The sequence below is a fragment of the Carassius auratus genome, unplaced genomic scaffold (genome assembly GCF_003368295.1).
Source record: "Carassius auratus strain Wakin unplaced genomic scaffold, ASM336829v1 scaf_tig00025627, whole genome shotgun sequence".
Taxonomy (NCBI): Eukaryota; Metazoa; Chordata; class Actinopteri; order Cypriniformes; family Cyprinidae; genus Carassius; species Carassius auratus.
The window spans coordinates 18,590-39,325 of record NW_020525438.1 but is presented as its reverse complement, the minus strand read 5'-3'; the positions used below and the strand labels follow the sequence as shown (position 1 = coordinate 39,325).

The 20,736-nt window shown below is 37.1% G+C and overlaps 1 protein-coding gene across 1 annotated transcript in view; it reads right to left on the bottom strand.

Annotated features, from left to right (window-relative positions):
* The window catches only part of LOC113078375 (G-protein coupled receptor 98-like), a gene marked incomplete at its 3' end in the record, with an annotated part of 52,953 nt that overhangs the window by 14,459 nt on the left and 17,758 nt on the right, over window positions 1-20,736 (bottom strand). The window contains exons 33-41 of the mRNA XM_026250701.1: window positions 19,735-19,852; window positions 19,460-19,631; window positions 18,943-19,185; window positions 15,213-15,620; window positions 13,603-13,787; window positions 13,255-13,507; window positions 12,807-12,946; window positions 11,113-11,273; window positions 10,925-11,025 (exon numbers count right to left, since the gene is read on the bottom strand). Coding sequence (XP_026106486.1) covers window positions 10,925-11,025; window positions 11,113-11,273; window positions 12,807-12,946; window positions 13,255-13,507; window positions 13,603-13,787; window positions 15,213-15,620; window positions 18,943-19,185; window positions 19,460-19,631; window positions 19,735-19,852 — 1,781 coding nt within the window. The remainder of the gene's footprint in view (window positions 1-10,924; window positions 11,026-11,112; window positions 11,274-12,806; window positions 12,947-13,254; window positions 13,508-13,602; window positions 13,788-15,212; window positions 15,621-18,942; window positions 19,186-19,459; window positions 19,632-19,734; window positions 19,853-20,736) is intronic.

Sequence of the window (20,736 nt, the reverse complement as noted above, 5' to 3'; positions counted from 1 at the left end):
AGATCGTGAATTGGTGGGTTTTTGTTAAATGTGAGCCAAAATCATCACAATTAAAAGAACCAAAGACTTAAGACTACTTCAGTCTGTTTTTTTAATACATGAGTTTCACAATTGGAGTTGAATTACTGAAATAAATAAACTTTTCCTCGACATTCTAATTTATTGAGAAGCACCTGTATATACTGTATATATATTAGTGGTGGGCAAAGATTAATTTTTAAAATCTAGATTAATCTCACTGTGATTTTATAATTAATCTAGATTAATCTAGATTAAAATGGCTCAGAATATGTGTGTTACCCAAATTAAACTGTCAAACAGTAAGTCTTTGAGAAGGGGGTTATCAAGCTAGGTGGTGCATTAGAAAAGAGGCTCATCTCCTGTTTCCAAAATGCAAGTGCTTGAAAAAGCTGTAAACTAATTCCACATTACACAAGGTGCAAACAACCTTACCCCTGTTTCACACATACACTTGTACCAGTGGGCCCTGATTGAAATTGTTACATTTTTATGTTTGTTTATTTTTATTTATTTGTGCTATTTACAAAATGTTTTTTTTTTTTTCAAGTTTGTAGGTGTCAAGGTACAGAAACCAAATAATTAAATGTAAAATAGCACTGGATAGTCTTCAATGTAAAAATGAAATATACAATCAAACCTACATTTATTCAGACACCTTCAACATTTCTCACATTACTACAGTTTTGCTATATATATATATATATCAAATATTCTGGTGTCTGAATAGTTTTTGGTTTGACTGTTAAAACTACAAAGTAGTCAAGAGCAGTGAGTGATTTTCATTTTCATTTTCTTGGATTAACATTACAGCAGCCAGTAGCTAAATTTTGACATATTTTGTAAGTATTTGTCGGCACAAGAGCAAAAATAAGCAAATTCTATGTTCAAGTGTTGAGACGCCTTTCTCTGCGTGAGCCCTGAACACCAGAACACCGCGAGTACTGAATTGGGCTCTTTCACATCTTTTTGTTTGTTCAAACTGTGATTTGTATTTGTTCATTCAGGTGCAGGAGGGACTTCGAGGAGAACTTCGCAGAAGAGAGCTCGGTTCAGTGTCGCTGTCCGTGATACGCGGCTCTCTCTCTCTCAGCACCGAACACAGCGCGCGAGTAACTAGCTACACTGTTCAGCTTTTCCCCGTCTTGTGTTTGGATGCTTTAATGTTTAAATCGACATGCGGTAAGGCTTAAAAACATGTGAAAAAGATATGTTTTTCGTGATGATGCACAGCAGTGGCCCGTCAACTGTCCTGAGCATATTTTAGGCTGGCCTCAGCCAGTCGGTTATATAAAATATCAAGGTGAAAGTCATCATAGCTTGCTTAGTATAGACCCAGCTCCCAACAAAACTTTGAGAATAGATTAACGGGGGATATTTTTTTTATCGCCCGATAAGAGTCTCACGTTAACGCCAATAACGGCCCACCACTAATATATACACACACACACACACACACACACACACACACACACACACACACATATATATATATATATATATATATATATATACGTATATGATTATCATAGTCTATCTGCAGTCTTCCTGCCTTCTAATCACAGTACAGTACTGCCTGGTGTCACGAAAAAAGATGGAGTTGCAGCTCTGTGTCATCACAATATCATATGGTGCTCAACAACAGAAGGCCCTACATCATATCAGAACAATTTTACAATGTGCTTTGTGTTTTTCCAGCTTTTCCTTGCAAATATCCTAATTAATTTACATTTATGTGAAAAGGAGAACTCTTAATACATATTTATGTGCATTTCTATTAGATTACACATATGATACATGGTTAAGTAGGGGGAATTTATTACCATGTTTTCTTTTACCATACAGTGGATCACTCTGGTTTGTGAATGGAGCTACAGTGACTCCTACAGCCACAATTCAAAAACACAGCTTATAGGAAGATCAGTGGTTTACAGTTCCTACACTGATAACTAAGAGTAAACATTCATATTTAGACAGTTTATCATAAGGATAATTAGTGCTTACAGTTTGTTTTGGCCACATCACCATGCAGACTGCACACAGTCAAAGAGAACTAACAAAAGAACCTAAAATAGGCATCTGACAGCACATCCAGAAGCTTCTTGGAAATCTGATAGAAGCCTGGTCCATCTATCTATTCTGGAACATGCACAATGGCCATTACCTGTTTCTTTCGGTGCTCTGGGCTCTGTCCTTGTATTGTGACACACATTCTACTGTGTGAAAATGCGAAACTAGACCACTCAACTTCCAGTTTGGATGTAGCACATCATATGTGTCAATCCCTTCAAGGCTGAACAAGTAATTCTCAAACCGAGCTTCTAAATTAATACCTAGAAAGCAATACAGTGCATTTTCACATGGGCGCGAGTGATTAGATGTGCCAGCTCTTAGCCTCATTCTTTCAGTCAATAAACAAACAAAAAGGCAGCTCATCAGGCAAAGCATTGCCCTGTCTCACCCTCCAAAGTCCAGGTCAAATAAACTATGTGCTTCCCAGGTCTCTAAAAATAGAGCAAGCAGGCTCCCTGAGTCCAGAGGTTATACAGGAACCGTGCTGACAGACCTGTGCTGATGGGACTGTCCTGGTCAGCCGCCAAATCTAAACTGCATTAAGAGCTAGTCTGACTGGGCAGGACTTAAACACTAATAAAGAAGTGGAGCCTATGAACAACAGATAAAGCTGCTGTAAGAAAATACAAATTAGCCACTCTAAGTACAAAACTGGAGGTTTTGCGCGGCTACTGTGCAGTTTTCATTTGTCTTTTCAAAAAACGTCAAGTGTCACCTCTGTCTTTTAGAGCAAACACATAACATTAGGGTCAAATATATGTGTAAACATGGACAAAGCTGAGCTACAGTCGTATAAACTAAGGTCTGTTAGTCTGATTTTGACAGGAACATTTCCAGACCGACTAAAGCATTAACATGCTTTTTTAAAAGACATATTATGAGTGGGTGAATTAGTGAGTGATGATTGCTTTTGTTTAACTGGTATCAAACTTTTAAAGCGTATTTAAATAAATAAAAAGTGGTATGCAAAAAGTGGTATGCAGCCACAATGATAATAAACAGTTTTTTTTTTCTGCTCACATATAAGCGTGACACTTTTAAGGTCCTGCAATGATGCTGATTTATGTAAGAGTGTCTTTAAAAACAAACCAAGTGAAATAGGAGTACCACAGGACATTAATAGTATCAGACTACAACACGGAATAACATGGCTCTTCGATATAACATGTTAATAAATGACTGATGTGTAACTTTTTTTTTTTGATAATATAATTTGTTTATATGTGGGCTGAAAAGGCTACATTAGTGTGCTGTCTATGCTGTTGAGAACTGTGCTAAAGGTCAGTTCAACTCTCTGCATCTGTTTACAGTGCTTTTTTTGGAAGGGAACAAGTCTTCAAGGTCTGCTGTGGGTCATTTGGGGTCATCACTGGGTAGCTAAACACAGTGCTAGGAAAAAGAAAAGAGCCATTGGCCGAAGTGTCCAGGAGGACATAGTCTAAGCACACACACTAATCGAACTATACACACCAGATGATGACATCTCAAAGCATGCAGTATTTGCTCTCAAACAAATGCTCTCAAGTAAAAACAATATGGAAAGCAGACACAAGCGAATAAACTACAAGAATAAAACTGTGTTCGTGCTAAGATCACCATTAAAACCAAATTACAGCTCACACAGGCACGATCAATAGTCGGAAATAACTAGGTTTGCAGGTCCTGAAGGAAACAACAGTGCTGGCAAGGCAAGAAAATAATGGTATTAAAGTTTTAGCTAAAATTAGTGTTTAGATGCATAAATACAATACCAATGAAATGAAAAGAAACTATTAACAGAGTCTACACAGCAGTGGTTTGCACTGAATTAACTGTAGAGATCTGTGGAGAAGAAGCTGAAAAAGGAAAAAGAGGAATATCAATTCAGTGCTTGTCTTGCATGTACTCTGAAATGGTATAACAGAATGAAGAATAAATAGTTTTTTTACCCAAAGTTTCTTTAGAGTACACTCATTAAAAGAACAGTTTCAAATGTAGAAAAACTTAAATGTGCATTTCAGAGAGACACACTATTAACAGTTAAAGGGTCATGTTGTGTCCTTTTATGTAGCCCCTTTTATGCACTCTACCTTTCAAATGTTTGGGATTTGTAATGTGTGTGTGTGTGTGTGTGTGTTGTTGTTTTTTTTGTTGTTGTTGTTTTTTTGTTTTATGTATATAAATGTATTTGTTTAATCACAAACACGGTAAAACAGTAATACTGTAAAATATTGCTACAATTTGAAACAATTTTATTATCATTTAAAATGTCATTTATTCTTGTGATGGGGAAGCTGAATTTACTTCTGAATTGTCAGCAGCCATTACCCCATTTTTCAGTGTCACGTGATCCTTCAGAAATCATTCAAATACGACGATCTGGTTCTCAAGAAACTTGATGTCAGCTTTGAAAACAATTTTGGTGATATTTTGATGGAAACCATGATTAATTTTCCCCCAAAAAATGATTTTATGAATAGAAAGTTCAAAAGAACAGCATTCATTTGAATTTTTTTTGTAACATTATAAATGTGACCCCAAACTTTTGAATGATAGAGTAGGTTATTTTTACTACGCCTAGATAAGTATAGATCAGTACGATTGCTATAATGATTTTATATAAAATAATGATTTTATAAAACAGTTTAATAAACAATAAGCTTATACTGACTTAATTGATCAATTGATTTTACTCACAAGTTGCTGTTTTTGATGTATTTCATCAACAAAAATAGTAGGGCTGCCCCTTAATAGCCGATTGTTAATTGACGAGAAGAGGCTTGGTCAATCGACATTTTAATAGTTGCAAGGAAACAAATCCGCAGAAAGTGACGAAGTCATGTTACTACGGACAGATTATTAACAGCTGCTCTGTGTGGTAAATACTGTACTACAGGACATGCAAACGTTCGTTCCATTCATTGACCTGAAATGTGGCTTATCATCTGAAACATGTAAGAAGTCCGCTAGTCGCATCATTACATTAACCTAGGAAAAATGTGAGCTATTTAAGTGTTTGTGCGGAGTGTGGAAGCTGAACAGTAGCGAGTTCACTGTATGACAGCTGGTGCGATCTGCATTTAACTTAAAATACTCCGTCATTTTTGGTCATACAGATATGAGTAATAATCATGTCCTTCCTTGTCCTTCAAATAAACACACATGGGTACAATAGGAGACTCTAGCCTCTTGAACACCTCCTTTTGCCTTCTTTTGTAATCTGTTTGCACCGTGGGAGCATCAAACTGTTTAGATTCACTAAACAGTACAAGTTTGTATGTGTGTATTTATAATGCTGTGTGTATTTCAGTGTTTGTAAGTAGTAGCGAACACACACACACACCTTAAACACTACAGGAAGAGGGCAGAGGGGAGTTTTAAGAGGTTCAGACATTTGCTTCCTTTAGCTGGACTTTCTCACAGGCATTGTTGTGCTCTCCCAGACTTCTTGACGTCAGTCAGACCATGAGCATCACTTTCCTGCTTATTGATTCACACTGAATGAACATTCCCTGTCTCAAATGCAGCTCCCACGACCAGCTAAGAGTAAACACTTGAGGACTTAAAACATTAGCAAAATTCACTGTATTCATTAAGAGGCTTATTATTATTATTTACACCCAGTCTAACTAGGGTTGGGAATCAGAAATCTTTTCTGATACCAGAAACTGATGGTTAAGGTCAGGAATCGGATACTTATTGTCAAATAAAAATTTTGATTCCTCCTATAGATTCCTATGGCTTTTTTTTTCTTCATCTGTGAGGATCAGACCTAGCGATCTGCCAGGAATGTGCTCACTAATCGACATGCTGCAAAGTTTGGCTACATTTGCAATCAGAAGCCAAAAAAAAGCGTCACCACCAACATGACAAAGCAATTTAAAGAGCTTTAAAGATCGCAAACACGATTCAAACGCCAACGTGATTCTATTCCTAAACTACAGTGATTAATCTCTTTCTCTTCCATCTCAACCTTTGACGTGTGCGATCAATGTTGTGATCACTTGGTTCATCCGTGCAGTGTACAATCACACAAGCGTGATTTGAACATTTAAATCTGTGTTCACGCTGTTATTGACCTAAAGAGAGCAGCTGTCATGAATGAAACAGCTTCAGTCTTTTCAGCCACACAGTGTCATTATTTCTGTTTCAAACATTCAAATCAAAGACGTACTTGGATAAAAGTTTATAATTCAGATATAAAGTGTGTGTACGGTAGTGTATGGTAGTGATTAAATTAAAATAGACTAAATCACCTTTTGACAGTAATTTGACACCTCAGATGAAGATTTATTGATAACATTGTTACTCCAGTAGGTGGCGAAAAGGGGCTCTTAAAAATGTATTTGATTTTGAATCATACAAGAGATTGGTTCAAGAATGCTGATTAATCCAGTAAAGAAACAAGTACATGTGAGTGAGTGAGTCATTTAATCATTAATTCATAAATTACAAGTGATTTTGTTTAGTTGTCTAATCTCTCATGAGAGAGAACCACAACTTCCATTGATAAAAATAAATCTATAATGATAATAATCCAGATTCATGTAGTTATATGTTGCACACAAACAGTTCTTAAAGAGTTCAGTTTTTATGTAGCCTGTTGATTTTTGTTCATGTTATACGGCTCTAATAAATGGTTCGCAAAAAAGAGACACAGGATAAATGTTTGATATTATTTAATCACATTGGTAATCGAACAAAATCAGAATCGGTAAGCAGAATCGTAATTAGATATTCGGAATTGATAAAAACAACGATACCCAACCCTACGTCTAATGCAGATGGAATTGACAATAAAAGCTTTCATCTCATACACTACCATTCAAAAATTTGGGGTCAGTAAGATATCTATTTTGACAAAAGAAAAGGATGCAATAATTCAATTTAAAAAATGACAGTAAAGTTGTTGCTAAAGTTACAATACATGTCTGTTTCAAATAAATATTCAGCAAATAATCTGAAATAAAAAAATGTATCTCAGTTTCTATAAAATTATTAAGCAGCACAACTTGTTTTCAACATTGAATATACGCTTCTTGAGAATCAGATTATCATATTTTAAGGATTTCTGAAGTATTGTGTAATACTGAAGACTGAAACTTTTGAATGTTAGTGTATATGATATGCATTTGAACATTTCCTGAAGTCCCATGTTTTAAACCTAATCTTAAATGAAATCCTACAGAAATGTAGCAAATATACTGTAAAATGTCGAGGTACTTATAACACAACAACAGGACACACAAAATATTTTCCCCATTTCTTAATTTTCAGTTGAGAAGGTGGATGCTGTGGATAAAACTATATGTCAGCCAATAAATCAACAAAACATTACGTCATCATAGTCAAAGAAATAGTACGACCCAAGAACAAAATGTCATGAGTCATAATCATTTTGAGTCATTTGAGTCAAATATCAAAGATATTTTCAATGAAATCTGAGAGCTATCTGACCCTCCTTAGACACCCATGCAAACTGAAATGTTCCCGGGTCCAGAATCATTGTAAATAAATCGGTAAAACAGTAAAAAAAAAAAAAAAAAAAAAAGAATTAAGGGGATGGGTATTTAATTTCATATGGAAAACTACATTTGTTATATCTTCTATGTCGCCTTTGTGTGCTTCCACTGTAGCTCACACATGAGCTGCATGCATATGAATCTAAAGGCCACATTCCCGAAAAGCTTTTTATTGCCGCGGCTCGCTGTCTGATTACCCTCGCTAAATGTGTGTTACTGCTGCTCATAAGAACAGCCCTATCTGCACTGACATTTTGGGCCAGGTGAGCTAGTCTGGGTAAATTTCCACTAACTACAGTCTTGAGTTGTCGACCTGTCTCACGTACATAGTGTCACGCAGGTAGATAAGAAGAGAGAGGCTACTGAAGAGAAAAACAAAATATCTGAATGTATTAAATGGTTCAAGAGTGGATAACAATACATTTTCTTCTTCTGTATTCTTTGCATCGTAGATCAAAATGTCAAATGTCAATCTGATTATAAACACTATAGAAAGAGTATAGACTGAAATGTCTAAGAAATACAGCAACAATATGCCTTTGGTACAATAATTTCACATTTCCGAAAATAAATTCAATTTGGAAATGACATTAAATCATTATAATCTTCTTACTCAAATTGTTATGGCTACGATATAATTTACAATGAATCTCTGAATCCGCTAGTAAAAATGCTTCTTAAAAAAAAAAATATATATATATATATATATTTTTTATTTATAGCAAATTATATTGTCATCATGACAATCATCTTACCGATACTTAAATTGTTATGGTGATGATATAATTTGCAATGAATCTAAAAGTGATTTTCAATTTGAAAAACAGAAGCATTTTTACTAGTGGATTCAGAGGTTTGTTCCAAAACTGTATTAAACATAAAAGATATTTTGAAGAACAGAAAGTGGGAGCCAAACAACACTGGAGCCACAGACTTCCAGTATAGAGAATAGAATAGAACAGAATAGAAATATTGTTTTATGTCCACAGAAGACAGAAAGTTAGTTACAGACTTTTCTTTCTGTGTGAGGTCCTCCAGTTTTCATCTAGAAGATGTATTTTTTAAAGTGTTTGTTTCAAGTATTTCCAACATGCTGCAAAACCCTGTCAGATGTTAGACTGACATATTGAAGATGTTTTTGTTGCATTTCAAAATACTCTTTTAAAGCTGTTTATCAGATGTCCGTATATAAATAATGCCTTAAATAGCACACATTAATGTCCAAATGATGCACTCTTTCACGGAGATCTTAGTGATGCTCATGTGCTTACTGGGAAGTCCGGAATCGCCTTTTCCCAGTCTAGAGGATATTTATTTTATAACCATTCAACATCCTTGGACAAAACACGAGCCCAGCTGTTGTTGGTACCGAACCTGTATGACGCATAACTTCTTGGGATGGCCAGACTGGAATTTTCCATTCAGCACCATCGAGGTAAAGAACAGCACAACAATTAGCGGATGACAGAATGCGACCGGGTTTTTCTGAGCCCTGTTAAATAGAGCCATGTTTGTTTTTTTCTTTTTCTATAAGTGAGCAGGACCAGTGGAAAATTCCCACTCCGGTCCACAGGTATCAGACCACTGACTGAATGACCCCCCGTTCTTTGTAGAGGGATGGGTGCACAGGGATAATTCGGTTGTCAGGGTTTAACACACCAGCCCATTTGAATGCGTTCGCCCAAGCTGCAATGACACATTTCTTAGAAAATGTTATCTGCCCGCTCCCCCAACCGAATCTGACTGGGTACACCCATGTGCATTTGAAATGACAGGCTTGCTGAAGTTCTTGGGTTTCCCAATATGCTTGGTCTGAAAAAGATCCGTGCAAAAAGACACCTCCGACACCCGTCCATTCACGCAAAACTAAACTGAACCTGAATTATCTACTTTAAATCACTGTTTTCAACAGATGTGACTCTTGCAGTAGTTCCTGATACCGTCTTTGTGTATTCAGGTTACAGTACAATGTCATTGACGCATAGGCAGAAGAAAGCACTGTAATGCATAATACATTTCACGACCGCCTCGACAAGTCATTCAAAGTACGCACAAAACATTTACTTCCAGCTTTTACTAAATTTAACACAACTCCTGGGACTCAGTTACATTACAGTGTACCTTTACTCTGCTCACCGGCAAACCAAACATCCTCGGGGTAAACTAGGCCACATTACGCAGCAAAAAGCGTCATGTTGATGTCATAGCTGTATCACGTTTCTTTGGAACAGCGTCCTAGATCCTGATACTGATTCCCAAGCACAGACTGCAAGTGGATTTCAGCCTCACTATCACATTATCAGTTACTGGACGATACTGACGTAACACTAGGGTTGGGTACCGAAACCTGGGACCGGTACCTATGGAACTGGAATGAACAGAACCGAATCAGAATGCAGATTTCGGTGCCTCTTAAAGGCTTTCGGTCCTGATTCTCCGAAATGTATGCAAGAAGCATGGGTGTCGCTTGGCTTTTTTTAGCGGAGCTATAGCATTTAGCTCCATAAACTGTACACATGATCGCCTCATAGTCAGTCCTCTTAAATTTCATATGAAAACGGCGACAGACCTGTCTCCTCCCGGTCTTTCAGTGCGCTCTTCAATCTGCAGACAGCAGCGGAGCATGAGCAGACTCAAACAGAAACAGAGAACCCAAGGTGTGTGTTTATCAACAGATTTGTAGACTATCTGTATTTGTGCAGTTCTTTGTCATAAATACAGTTTACAAAAGGTCACGAGTGAGCAATTGGTTTCCTATCTAGTGTAAAGTTTACGCTCCGTTCACCGCTCAACACATCAAATCGAGTTTCCCATCTACTCTAAAGTTTTAGCTACGTTCACAGCTCAATGATTGACAGACAGATTCAATGATTGTGAGATCAGATCTCCATGTGGAGAACTGGCTGTTGTCAGACTGCTTGTGCATTCAAAAAATCTCACTAGTTTATTATTAAAATGAATGGCAAAATGTAAACTGATATTTCCTACTGACAAACTACAGCAAAAGATAGAAATTAGAATTAATGTTCTTTAATGTTATCCAATGTTATCCAAGTATCGGTTCAGGCACCGGTACCATTTTAAAAGTATCGAAATGGCACCGGTATCGTTAAAAACCAAATCGATACCCAACCCTACGTAACACACACTGGACAAGTTTATTTGTAGATTACAGGAACAATGGGAGTACTGGTAAAAAATGAGACCATCTTAAACCAGCATGAATTTACATACAGGTTCAGTGTTGCTGTAGCTGATAAATTAGAATATGCATGCTGTTTGCCTTCGAAATTTAACTGGCTGACCACATTACTGGTTACGTTAGGTCTTACCTGAGTCCCTAAGCAGGCCACCATCATGTGTGTGAGGAGTTTGGCAGCGAACATTAGGAATCTAGAGCACAGCACATGAGTCACAACGGCCAAGGCAAACCCTGCGGGTGAGAGACAGAAGCATGAGCGATGCATGATTTCTCGGTGGCATTTGTACCCTCACAATCATGTAGACTGTAATGAATTACCTGAGATACAAATGAAGCCAGCAGCATAGAAGGCCTCATTGAATGAAGCCAAACTTGTGGTCTCTGCATATGCTGTGTAGACGGACAGATGGGTACAGGCGCACTCCACGAAATTCTGACTGTCGTCCACCACACGACAGAACTGACCATCAGAAAGCCAGCTGGACAGGAGAAATCATATCAGGGTGATCATGACATGCCACGGATAATGTCAAATAAATAAAATAAAAGCAGTTACCCTCGACCACAAAACCAGTCATTGGTTGCACGGGTTATATATGTAGCAAGAGCCAACAATACGTTGTATGGGTAAAAATTATACATTTTTCTTTTATGGCAAAAAACATAAGGATATCAAGTGAAGATCATTTTCCATGGAGATATTTTGTGAATTTCCTACTGTAAATATATAAAAACATAATTTTTGTTTAGTAATTAGATAAACTTTAAAGGCAATTTTCTCAATATTTTGATTCTTTTGCACCCTCAGATTTCAGATTTTCAAATAGCTGCATCTCAGCCAAATATTGTCCTACCAAAAACAAACCATACATCACTGGAAAGTTTTGATTCATTTAGCTTTCAGATGATGTTTAAATCTCATTTTATTTCAAATTGACACTTATGACTGGTTTTGTGGTCCAGGGACACAAATATGTAAAACAAAGAACAAAATGAAACTTAATAATAATTTGTCATTATTGTGTGCCGTTGTTGGACAGATGCATTGTGCATCTCTAATTCATAATTATTCCTAGTACTTTGGGAAATAATGTTACTGAATATGAAGGCTCAGTGTGCCGTTGGTCCAGGTTGCAACATGAGAATTTGGTTCGTAGAATTTTTCAGGATATTTTAAGTTAAGTTCGGTGCAACAAATTTCACTCAATGGAGAAACACAGAAAATTGTAAAATTGGACTTGACTATCTGTTTGTCTAAATTAAAATTATGCAACACACCAATTTATCATTCCAAATGATCTCTCATTACTCTGAATTCCAGCTATTAAGCTGCCACTGAGATAAGTCTGCTGAAGAAATCATTTAGTCATTCTAGGATGTCATTTACATTACAAGAAATCACAGCTGCATAATAAATGCCTATGAATTTGAGAAAAAATGTCCAAACATTAAGAGAGAGAGAGAGAGAGAGAGAGAGAGAGAGAGAGAGAGAGAGAGAGAGAGAAAGAGAAATCTGTTATCTAAAGCATAATTCTGAGAGGGATCTGTTCTACATCAACTCCAACCTGGAGAGAATTCAGGGACAAACTGTATGGCTAATATTCTAGGCTAAAAGCTGTGAAATGTCCTCTAGAAAGGCTTCCTGGCCAAGAACACACCCTGCAGAACGTACTGAACTTTCTTGGTCAAATACACACAAACACATGTGCGTCCTACAGAGTGTGTGAGAAAGGCCTTAAACGACTTCGTCATGGCAGGTCCCTTAAACTCTCACCAATGAGTGTGAAATACATGGACAAGGCAAGCTTTACCACCAGATGGCCGGTCAAGTTCATTTGGATGAGTATTTTTTTTTTGTAAACAGGCATGTACACACAAATGTGTTTTCAAGTATGAATGAAGAGTATTAGAATGTGATATGTATAATACGTTTCTAAATACTAAAGGAGCTCCTATCCTTGTACACATCAAAATTTTTGCCATGCAGCTATATGCATGTGTTTTGTGATTACCTCTCGGCAGCCTGATTCCACAGGAGGCAGAGAGATTGGAGAGGTTTTCCACGTCGGTCAGGAGTGTGTATGCGGTAAACAACCTCTTGACTGTCAACAAGAGGCTTAGAGCCTTTGCCCTGAAGACTGACTGAGAAAACCTGCACAAACACACACAGATTATTCAGAATGGATTCAACAATTAAAAAACACTGAGAGTTGTAGTCAGTCAAGTGCAAATAAAATAATTATTTTAATAAGTACACATACATGATTTGTGAAGCCACTACATACGTCACATACGTCACAATTAAACTGAGAAAGAGAGACAACTTAAAATTTCCAACTCAACAGTGTCATCTGCTGGACACATGGGGAACAAAAGCTACATTCACTTTGTGAAACTGTCTACAACAAACACAACAATACAGTGTTCAGCACTGAGGGATACTGAGAAACACTCTTTCACCTTATTGTTTAATGCACTGGGTTTTGTGTTGGTGAGGAACCAGTGCTCAGTACTGTACTCAGTGAAGTGCACTTTTTGGCAAGCAGACGGGGCCATGCTGCCTCCTGGAAGGGCTGGTACCTCCAGCAGGTTCACAGGCAGGGTGAATGTGTCTGAGTTTGTCCCTGTAAATGTGTGGCCGTTGATCTGAGTGGGGTACCAGTGGTGAGCAGCTATGGTGAAATACGGGCAGGTGTCCAGTATGGTTGTGCCTCTGACGAATAAACAAAATCAGTGAATATAAGAATGAGCTCAGGTAAAAACAAAACAGAATAAAACATGAAATAATGACAATAAATAGATTCTTACTTCTTTCCTTCCGCCCCACACTCGACGTCTGTGAGCAGGCTGAAGGCAAAACGTTCTGCCACCTCCGCCAGCTGGCTCAGGCCTCGAGTGTCCACTCTGCTGGGGTTCGCCATGGCACACAAGAGGTCATAGGTCAGGCCACGGCTGCTGTCTTTAAGTGGAGTCTGCTCGCCGTCTTTCAGAATCTGTGAAGTGAGGGTCATTTTGAAAAGTCTGGAAACTCCATTACAGTTACATCAATTATAAAATCACATTTAGAAAATGTGTGTGGTGCTGCATTAACACAAAATTTGCAAGTATTAGCAGCAGTAGTAGTCATGTAGGCCTTAACAAGAACTACTACTAAGCAACACTGTAACATTTTACTTTTAGTTATTTACCAAAAAAGGGAACATAAAGCAAACCCATGTTTAAATCACAGAAACCCTGATTTGCTTATATTGTAGTACTTAATAGTGTGAAGTTGTCTGGGTGTTACTCTGCTACCAGCAATGAAGCGGAACAAAATTAACTGAAAAGACAAAGCATTGCTGCAACGACTAGAGTTTTTTTTTTTTTTTTTTACACAGTGGAGACTTGTGGCTGAACGTACAAGCAATGTACTCCCAAGATAAAAGATTTCAATGAACTTAAGGAACAAAAAAGCATTGTAAGGAAAGCTGCGTTAATTGATCTCTGGGGGCCAATATGTGGCCCCTCATTGTTTTTTAAACAGAATGTAGACCAGCTGGATTTCCTGAATCACTGTACTCAAAAATTGCTCAAGATCCGGCTAACTTTAAATAAAATCTCGGCTATCTAAAACCAAACAAACATGTTTACCATTCACTTAATAAATATACACTAATGATCAAAACTTTGGGTCTATTTTTTTTTTTTTTTTAGAAAGAATTCTCTTATGTTAACAAAGCTGCATTTATTTGATCAAAAATCTATGTAAAATCTAAAATGTGTTTTTATTTATTTTAATATTTTTAAATGTCATTTATTCCTGTGATGGCTGTATTTTCTATCTCCGTATCTTTGTCTTACTCCTCAACATTTCTCCAGTCTTCAGTGTAACGTGATTCTTCAGAAATAATTGTTGTATGCTGATTTTCACCTCGAGAAACATTTCACATTATTAGCAAAGCTACTTTTTCCAGTATTCTTTGATGAATGGAAAGTTTAAAAGGACAGCATTTTTGTAAAAAAAAAAATATATATATATTATAAAGGTTTAACACATTATAAATGTTTTTACTGTCACTTTAATCAACTTAATGTACCCCAGTGAATAAGTATCACTTTTCTATATATGTGTATATATATATATATATATATATATATATATATATATATATATATATATATATATATATGCTATCTATATATTGCTATCTAAAAAGGCATTACTTATTTACTTATATTTTTATTTTATTGTATGGCTTTAATGATTTTTATTAGCTCAAAGTACTTACTCCCAAAATGGAATGAAGACATTATTTTGTCAACTCTCAATCTGAGATCATCCTCAAAAGGATTTTCTTCAGACTGAGCAAACTTTAGGAGACTTAAAAACAAATGTTGACACTTAAGGTTTATGTCAAACACTTTCCACATTTGCTTACCTTGCTTAGTGCATCTAACACTGCAGTTAGCTGCTCTGGAGTGATTTCCTTACTGACTTTATTGATAAGCCCTTGAAGGACCCGATTGATGATGGTCTCATCCAGAGGCTGATGTAACTGGTCCAGCAGGGCCCATATTGCCTGAGCCTCCGAGTCTGAAACCAGAGTGATGTTAGCTAGCCCGAATTCTGGGTGAACCCGTGCACCACCAGTGGCATCAGAGAGAGCCACACGGAAACGTTTGGGTGTTGGGTTCGAAGAACCAATGTTGGGCGTGAGAGCCACGTCCAGCCCGGCACTTCTCTGTCCAATATCAAAAGTCAGGATGCCCTCCGCCAGGAAAAAGTCCTGCCCTGCAACAGCAGGCCAGATCAGAGTGGGTCCAATAGACTCAGCTTTCTGAAGCTCCTGTGAAAGCAGATAACACAGTTAATAATCAGATATTTACACCAAAAAATCCATTTCTGACAACCTTTACAGTAACTGTACACACAGAAAGAGGTTGATGGAGGTGGACAGTTAAAACTTTCAAATTCAGATATTATAAACATGCAGATAGATGATACAGGTTCTGTTTTTTTTCCTTTGAAGTATATGCAACATACCAGAAATAAAAAGTATTTCCTTATGTCTAAAAGTAAAACAGTAGGCAAGGAAAACTGAAAATATTAAAGGGGTCATATGATGCGATTTCAAGTTTAATTTTCTCTTTGGATTGTTACAAGCTCTTTGCGCATAAAGAAGATCTGTAAAGTTGCGACTAAAGTCACAAATCCAAAGAGATATTCTTTATCAAAGTTAAGACTTGCCCATGCCCTCCTGAAATGCCTCGTTTAAACACACACCCACATGTCTACGTCAGTGTGTGGGCAATGCATAAGAACACAGTATAAGTCATTATAATCAGTAACTATGTCCCCACTGGATGCAACAAATGCCTCGTTTGTAACGGGTTTTATTGGTTTTGTCTGGTTGTGCTGGGAGACAGATTCCAAATTAGGCTTTTTCAAAACAGGCTGCACTATAGCATGTTTAAAAGAAGATGGTACATAGCCCGTAGAGAGGGAATTGTTATCAAAAAATTGCCTATGTACCATCTTCTTTTAAACATGCTATAGTGCAGCCTGTTTTGATTATTATAGCCAAAATTATTATTATAGCCAAAATCCTTGGGCCAATAACATTAAAAACCTGTTTAACAATGCGTGTAGGAATAATGTCTTGGGGACTGTTAGTAGACTTCAAATTTTTTACAATCTCAGCTAAAATTGTGAGAGAAACAGGTTCAAACTGATAAAAAAGAGCAGAGCATGGAACAGTTGAGACTGATGGATCATAAACAGGTCACTGAATGGAAGATCTAGTATTGGCAATCTTCTCAATAAAGTGATTACAAAAGTTTTCACATGTTTGCAGAGAGGCATCGATACAGATTCAGGAGGATTAATGGCAGAGTTCAAGGTACTAAATAAAACTCTGGGGCTGCAACAATTTTTTTCAATAATATCAGAAAAAATTAGTTGGCCCTTGCTCTTTTGACCATTATCTGATATTTTGACAGCGAAGCCCTAAAAATGTCATAAGCAACTTGAAGCTTGTCCTTCTTCCATTTGCGCTCTGCGCGCCTACAGACCTGTCAGAGAGCACGAGTAGAATCATTTAACCATGGTTCTGATTTACATTTAACACACCTAACCTTTAGTGGTGCAATAGAGTCAAGAATACCAGTACATGCAGAGTTAAAAGAAGAAAGTAACTCTTCAGCACTTAAGTGAGAAGGAGAGCTTCCATGATTCACATAAAAAAAAGAACCATTACTGTAAAAATTACAAAAATCAAGAACAGTCACAGAATTCACTGTACGCAGCCGGCGCTCAGGTATACATGGTTTATCAGCAGGTCTTGGAAAGGAAACACCAAAAACCACAGACTTGTGATCGGAGAAGCCATTATCAATAATTTCAACCTCACATACAGATAAACCATAAGATATAAGGCCACAACCATCAGGCCATGTTCATGTGTTGGACCTGTCACAGATTGAAAAAGATTAAATGAATCTATAAGATTTAAAAAGTCTTTGGCCAGTGCGTTCGAAGGACAGCAAACATGTATGTTAAAATCTCCTAGAATGAGGATTCTGTCATAAATAGTTATAATTCCACCTAAAAATTTGGTAAACTCAGCAATAAACTCCTTGTTCAATTTGGGTGGTCTGTAAACCAACGCACATAGCACACGGTTTGTTGAGTCAACATGCATCAATTGTACTTCAAAACTAGAATAGACATCAGGCTGAAAGCTCAGTCCACCTAATAAAAAAAAAAAAAAAAAAAACTGATGCAAGTCCATCACCACGACCAGTAGTGCGGGGGGAATTAAAAAAAGGTACACCCCGCTGATACAAGCTTAGTAAAAGAGCTTAATTCTCCAACATTAAGCCAAGTCTCGGTCACAAATAAAAAATCCAGATTTCGTGAAGTGAAAAAGTCATTCAATATGAATGTCTTTTTATTAAACGATCTTGAATTAACCAGAGCCATTCTGACCAAGACCGAATCATGAGCCGCCTGTGATGCATAACACAGCGGGTGAAGGTATGGTAAGTCCACTCCACCTCTGCAGAGACGAGGCAAACATACCTGAGGGAGAACCGTGTCAAGTGCAGGTAAAACGGGCCAGATCCAGTGATACAGCGACTCCACACAGCGCCCAGAGCAAACGTGATCCGAAATCGGACAACATAAGTATATGAATGTGGAACTACAGAGGACCCCAGGTACAATTTCCATCAGGTGGAAACGCTGCCACGCTTCCCACGTCTACGTCTTCTTCTGGAAATGGCATCGGGCAGTCGGCGCAAACTTTCCAGTACAGAAGACGCAACCGTCTTACTCAGATCCTGCTTAATCAACTCAACCGAAATTGGAATGTCAAAGAGTGTTTTGTCTATCGTAGATAAGTGCTGTAGAAGCATGTTGAATAATTATACATAAAAAAGTACAATAACTAACAGCCAGGTAGGTCGCAGAAGGCTAGCCACACACACCGGCGCCATCTTTTGTAACATATGTATCATATGTTATGTGGAAAATAATGTGTTATTTTAATTTTAAACCGCATAAACACATTCATCACATTACCCCAAAATAGACAAGATAATGTTCTTTTTAGCAACGTCATATGATCCCTTAAAGGAAAGGAAAGGGTGTGCCAGAGGAAAAAAAATTCCAAGAGAAACCATTCCCACAGACTGATGTATTTTGGGCATTAAACCACATTCGACATGTCAAATCCTACTTTTCCAGTTCCACTATGCAACCATATATATATTGCCTTTGATGTATCTGCTGGGAACTCAGTGGCCTAATTGCTCATTGCTCTTATCTTCTCTACATTCATCATCTTAGCTCATGAATTTGACATCATCTCAGTCCTCTAATCACTAATGAGGTCACATTATGTAAAGAGGTCAGAGAGGGGTGTAGGCTGGGTACTGGTAGATAGACATGCACTTGCTCTTTGATTACAGCCAATGAGCAATTCATAAGAATAACTGAATTTTCCGCAATAAACTAAGCAATAAAGCATATGTTCTTTCTGAGTTTGCTGAGTTTGTACTGTATATGTATTCTCTGTGCCTCCTTGATTCGAAATCCGGTATATTATTGTGCTTATTGAATATCTTTTGTTATCTTGGGAGATGCTTCCTTTTCCAAATAAATCTCACCTGCATGCGGTACTTGACAGAGATAGTTGATGCTGTACTGGCATCCCTGTAGACCTGAAGACTGACGCTTGTGGCTTTGAGGGTGACCACAGGTAGTCTAGAGCCTTGGGCGAAATAGACCAGCCCCCGGGGGTCATCACTCTCCACCATGGTGACATTGGCAAAACGGGCAGTCTGGTTTATGGTGGCACCCTCGCCCACTTTATAGACCTCCACCAGGAACCAAACCTCATACTCTGGGTCCTGCAGTACACAGACCAAAAAACAATGAGTAAGATGGCCAGAGAAGCGGTAAAAGTGGATTCCTCTTAAGCACTACATAAATGATCATGCATTATCAAAACAGACAGAAAGTACTGAATGAGACTGAAAAGAAACATAACTGCAATGAAAAGGGAAAAAAAAAAGAGCACAGAACAAAACCATCAACCAAAAGCAGAGAAAGATAAGAATAAAAATAAATAAATCAAACAAAACTAAAATATGTTTTAAAAAGTAAAATCTGCTTTTAATATACCTTGTCTGGCCGGACCTCCAACCTGAGGGCACAGAGTACTTCTCCTTTTCTGCAGATAGATGTGCCTGAGGTCTGTTGCAGCTCTCTGGTCAGATTCACCCCATGACTGACCACCGAGTGAACTGTAGCGCTAAATGTGACCCGCCAAAACACCAGCACATCTTCAAATGCTCTGGAAACATGTAGAAAAGTGTTTTTTTAGCATGCACATCTAAAACTGAGTAACACTACAACACAACATCACAACATCATCTTCAACAGGTACAGTATTATACCTGTTTTCCTGTCTTTCCAGAAAGAGTGTTGCTGTCCTGTTCTCTGAGTCCTCATCCAGGATCTGACCGGACTGAGAGCTCAGTCTGAAGCCAACTATACCATTCTGAAGATCACTCCCTGTCACAGAGAAACATTAGTAGCTGAGCAAAAATATATACTGTCACTTAAAAGTTTGAAGCAAATAAGATTTCGCTTTCATTCTTTCTTTTCCTTCCAGAAATTAATACATTTTTTCAGCAAGGATGTAGGGGTCAGGGATTTGACCAAAATCTTATATAAAGATATGAGTCATTTTATTTCATGGTAAATATATATCACAATATAAATTTTACTTTTTTCTTTTTACTTTAAATTAGGTCTTTATGATTTTTGAGATTTATGAATTTTTGATACCATAGAAATTTCATAATTTTTGTCACCAGTGTCAATATCACAAAAAAGTAATACTAACGTAAATAAAATAAAATAAAAACTTAAAGCTCACTTAAGACAAATAAAGTCAGCAATTAAAAAAGAATAATAAACTAATTACAAGCAATTGGACAAAAAAAAAGAACTACAGTAGAACAACTAGGAAATGCTACATACAGTACATTGTATGAAATAATCAAATGTGCAAAAACAAGGCATATGTGTAAATTAAATGAATATTTCTTCTTATTAAAAGTTACAAAAGTGCTAGAGACGATAGTCCAAAATCTCTACCGGCTGACAAATTTCTACCGGTTGGTCGTGTTTGCCGGTGTATCACTGGCCCTAACAAGGATGCATAAAATGGATATGTGACAATAAAGACAATGTAACAAAAGATTAGTTTATAAAAAAATGTTGTTCTTTTGATCATTCTATTCAGCAAAAATCCCTGAAAAAAAAATTATATCACAAATCCCACAAAAGTTTGTGTCTTTTTTGATTAAATTTGTATATATTTATTTATTTTTTAGAAAATAATCAATTTAATGTGAATGGATATATATATTCGGATATTCATTCAGACAGCA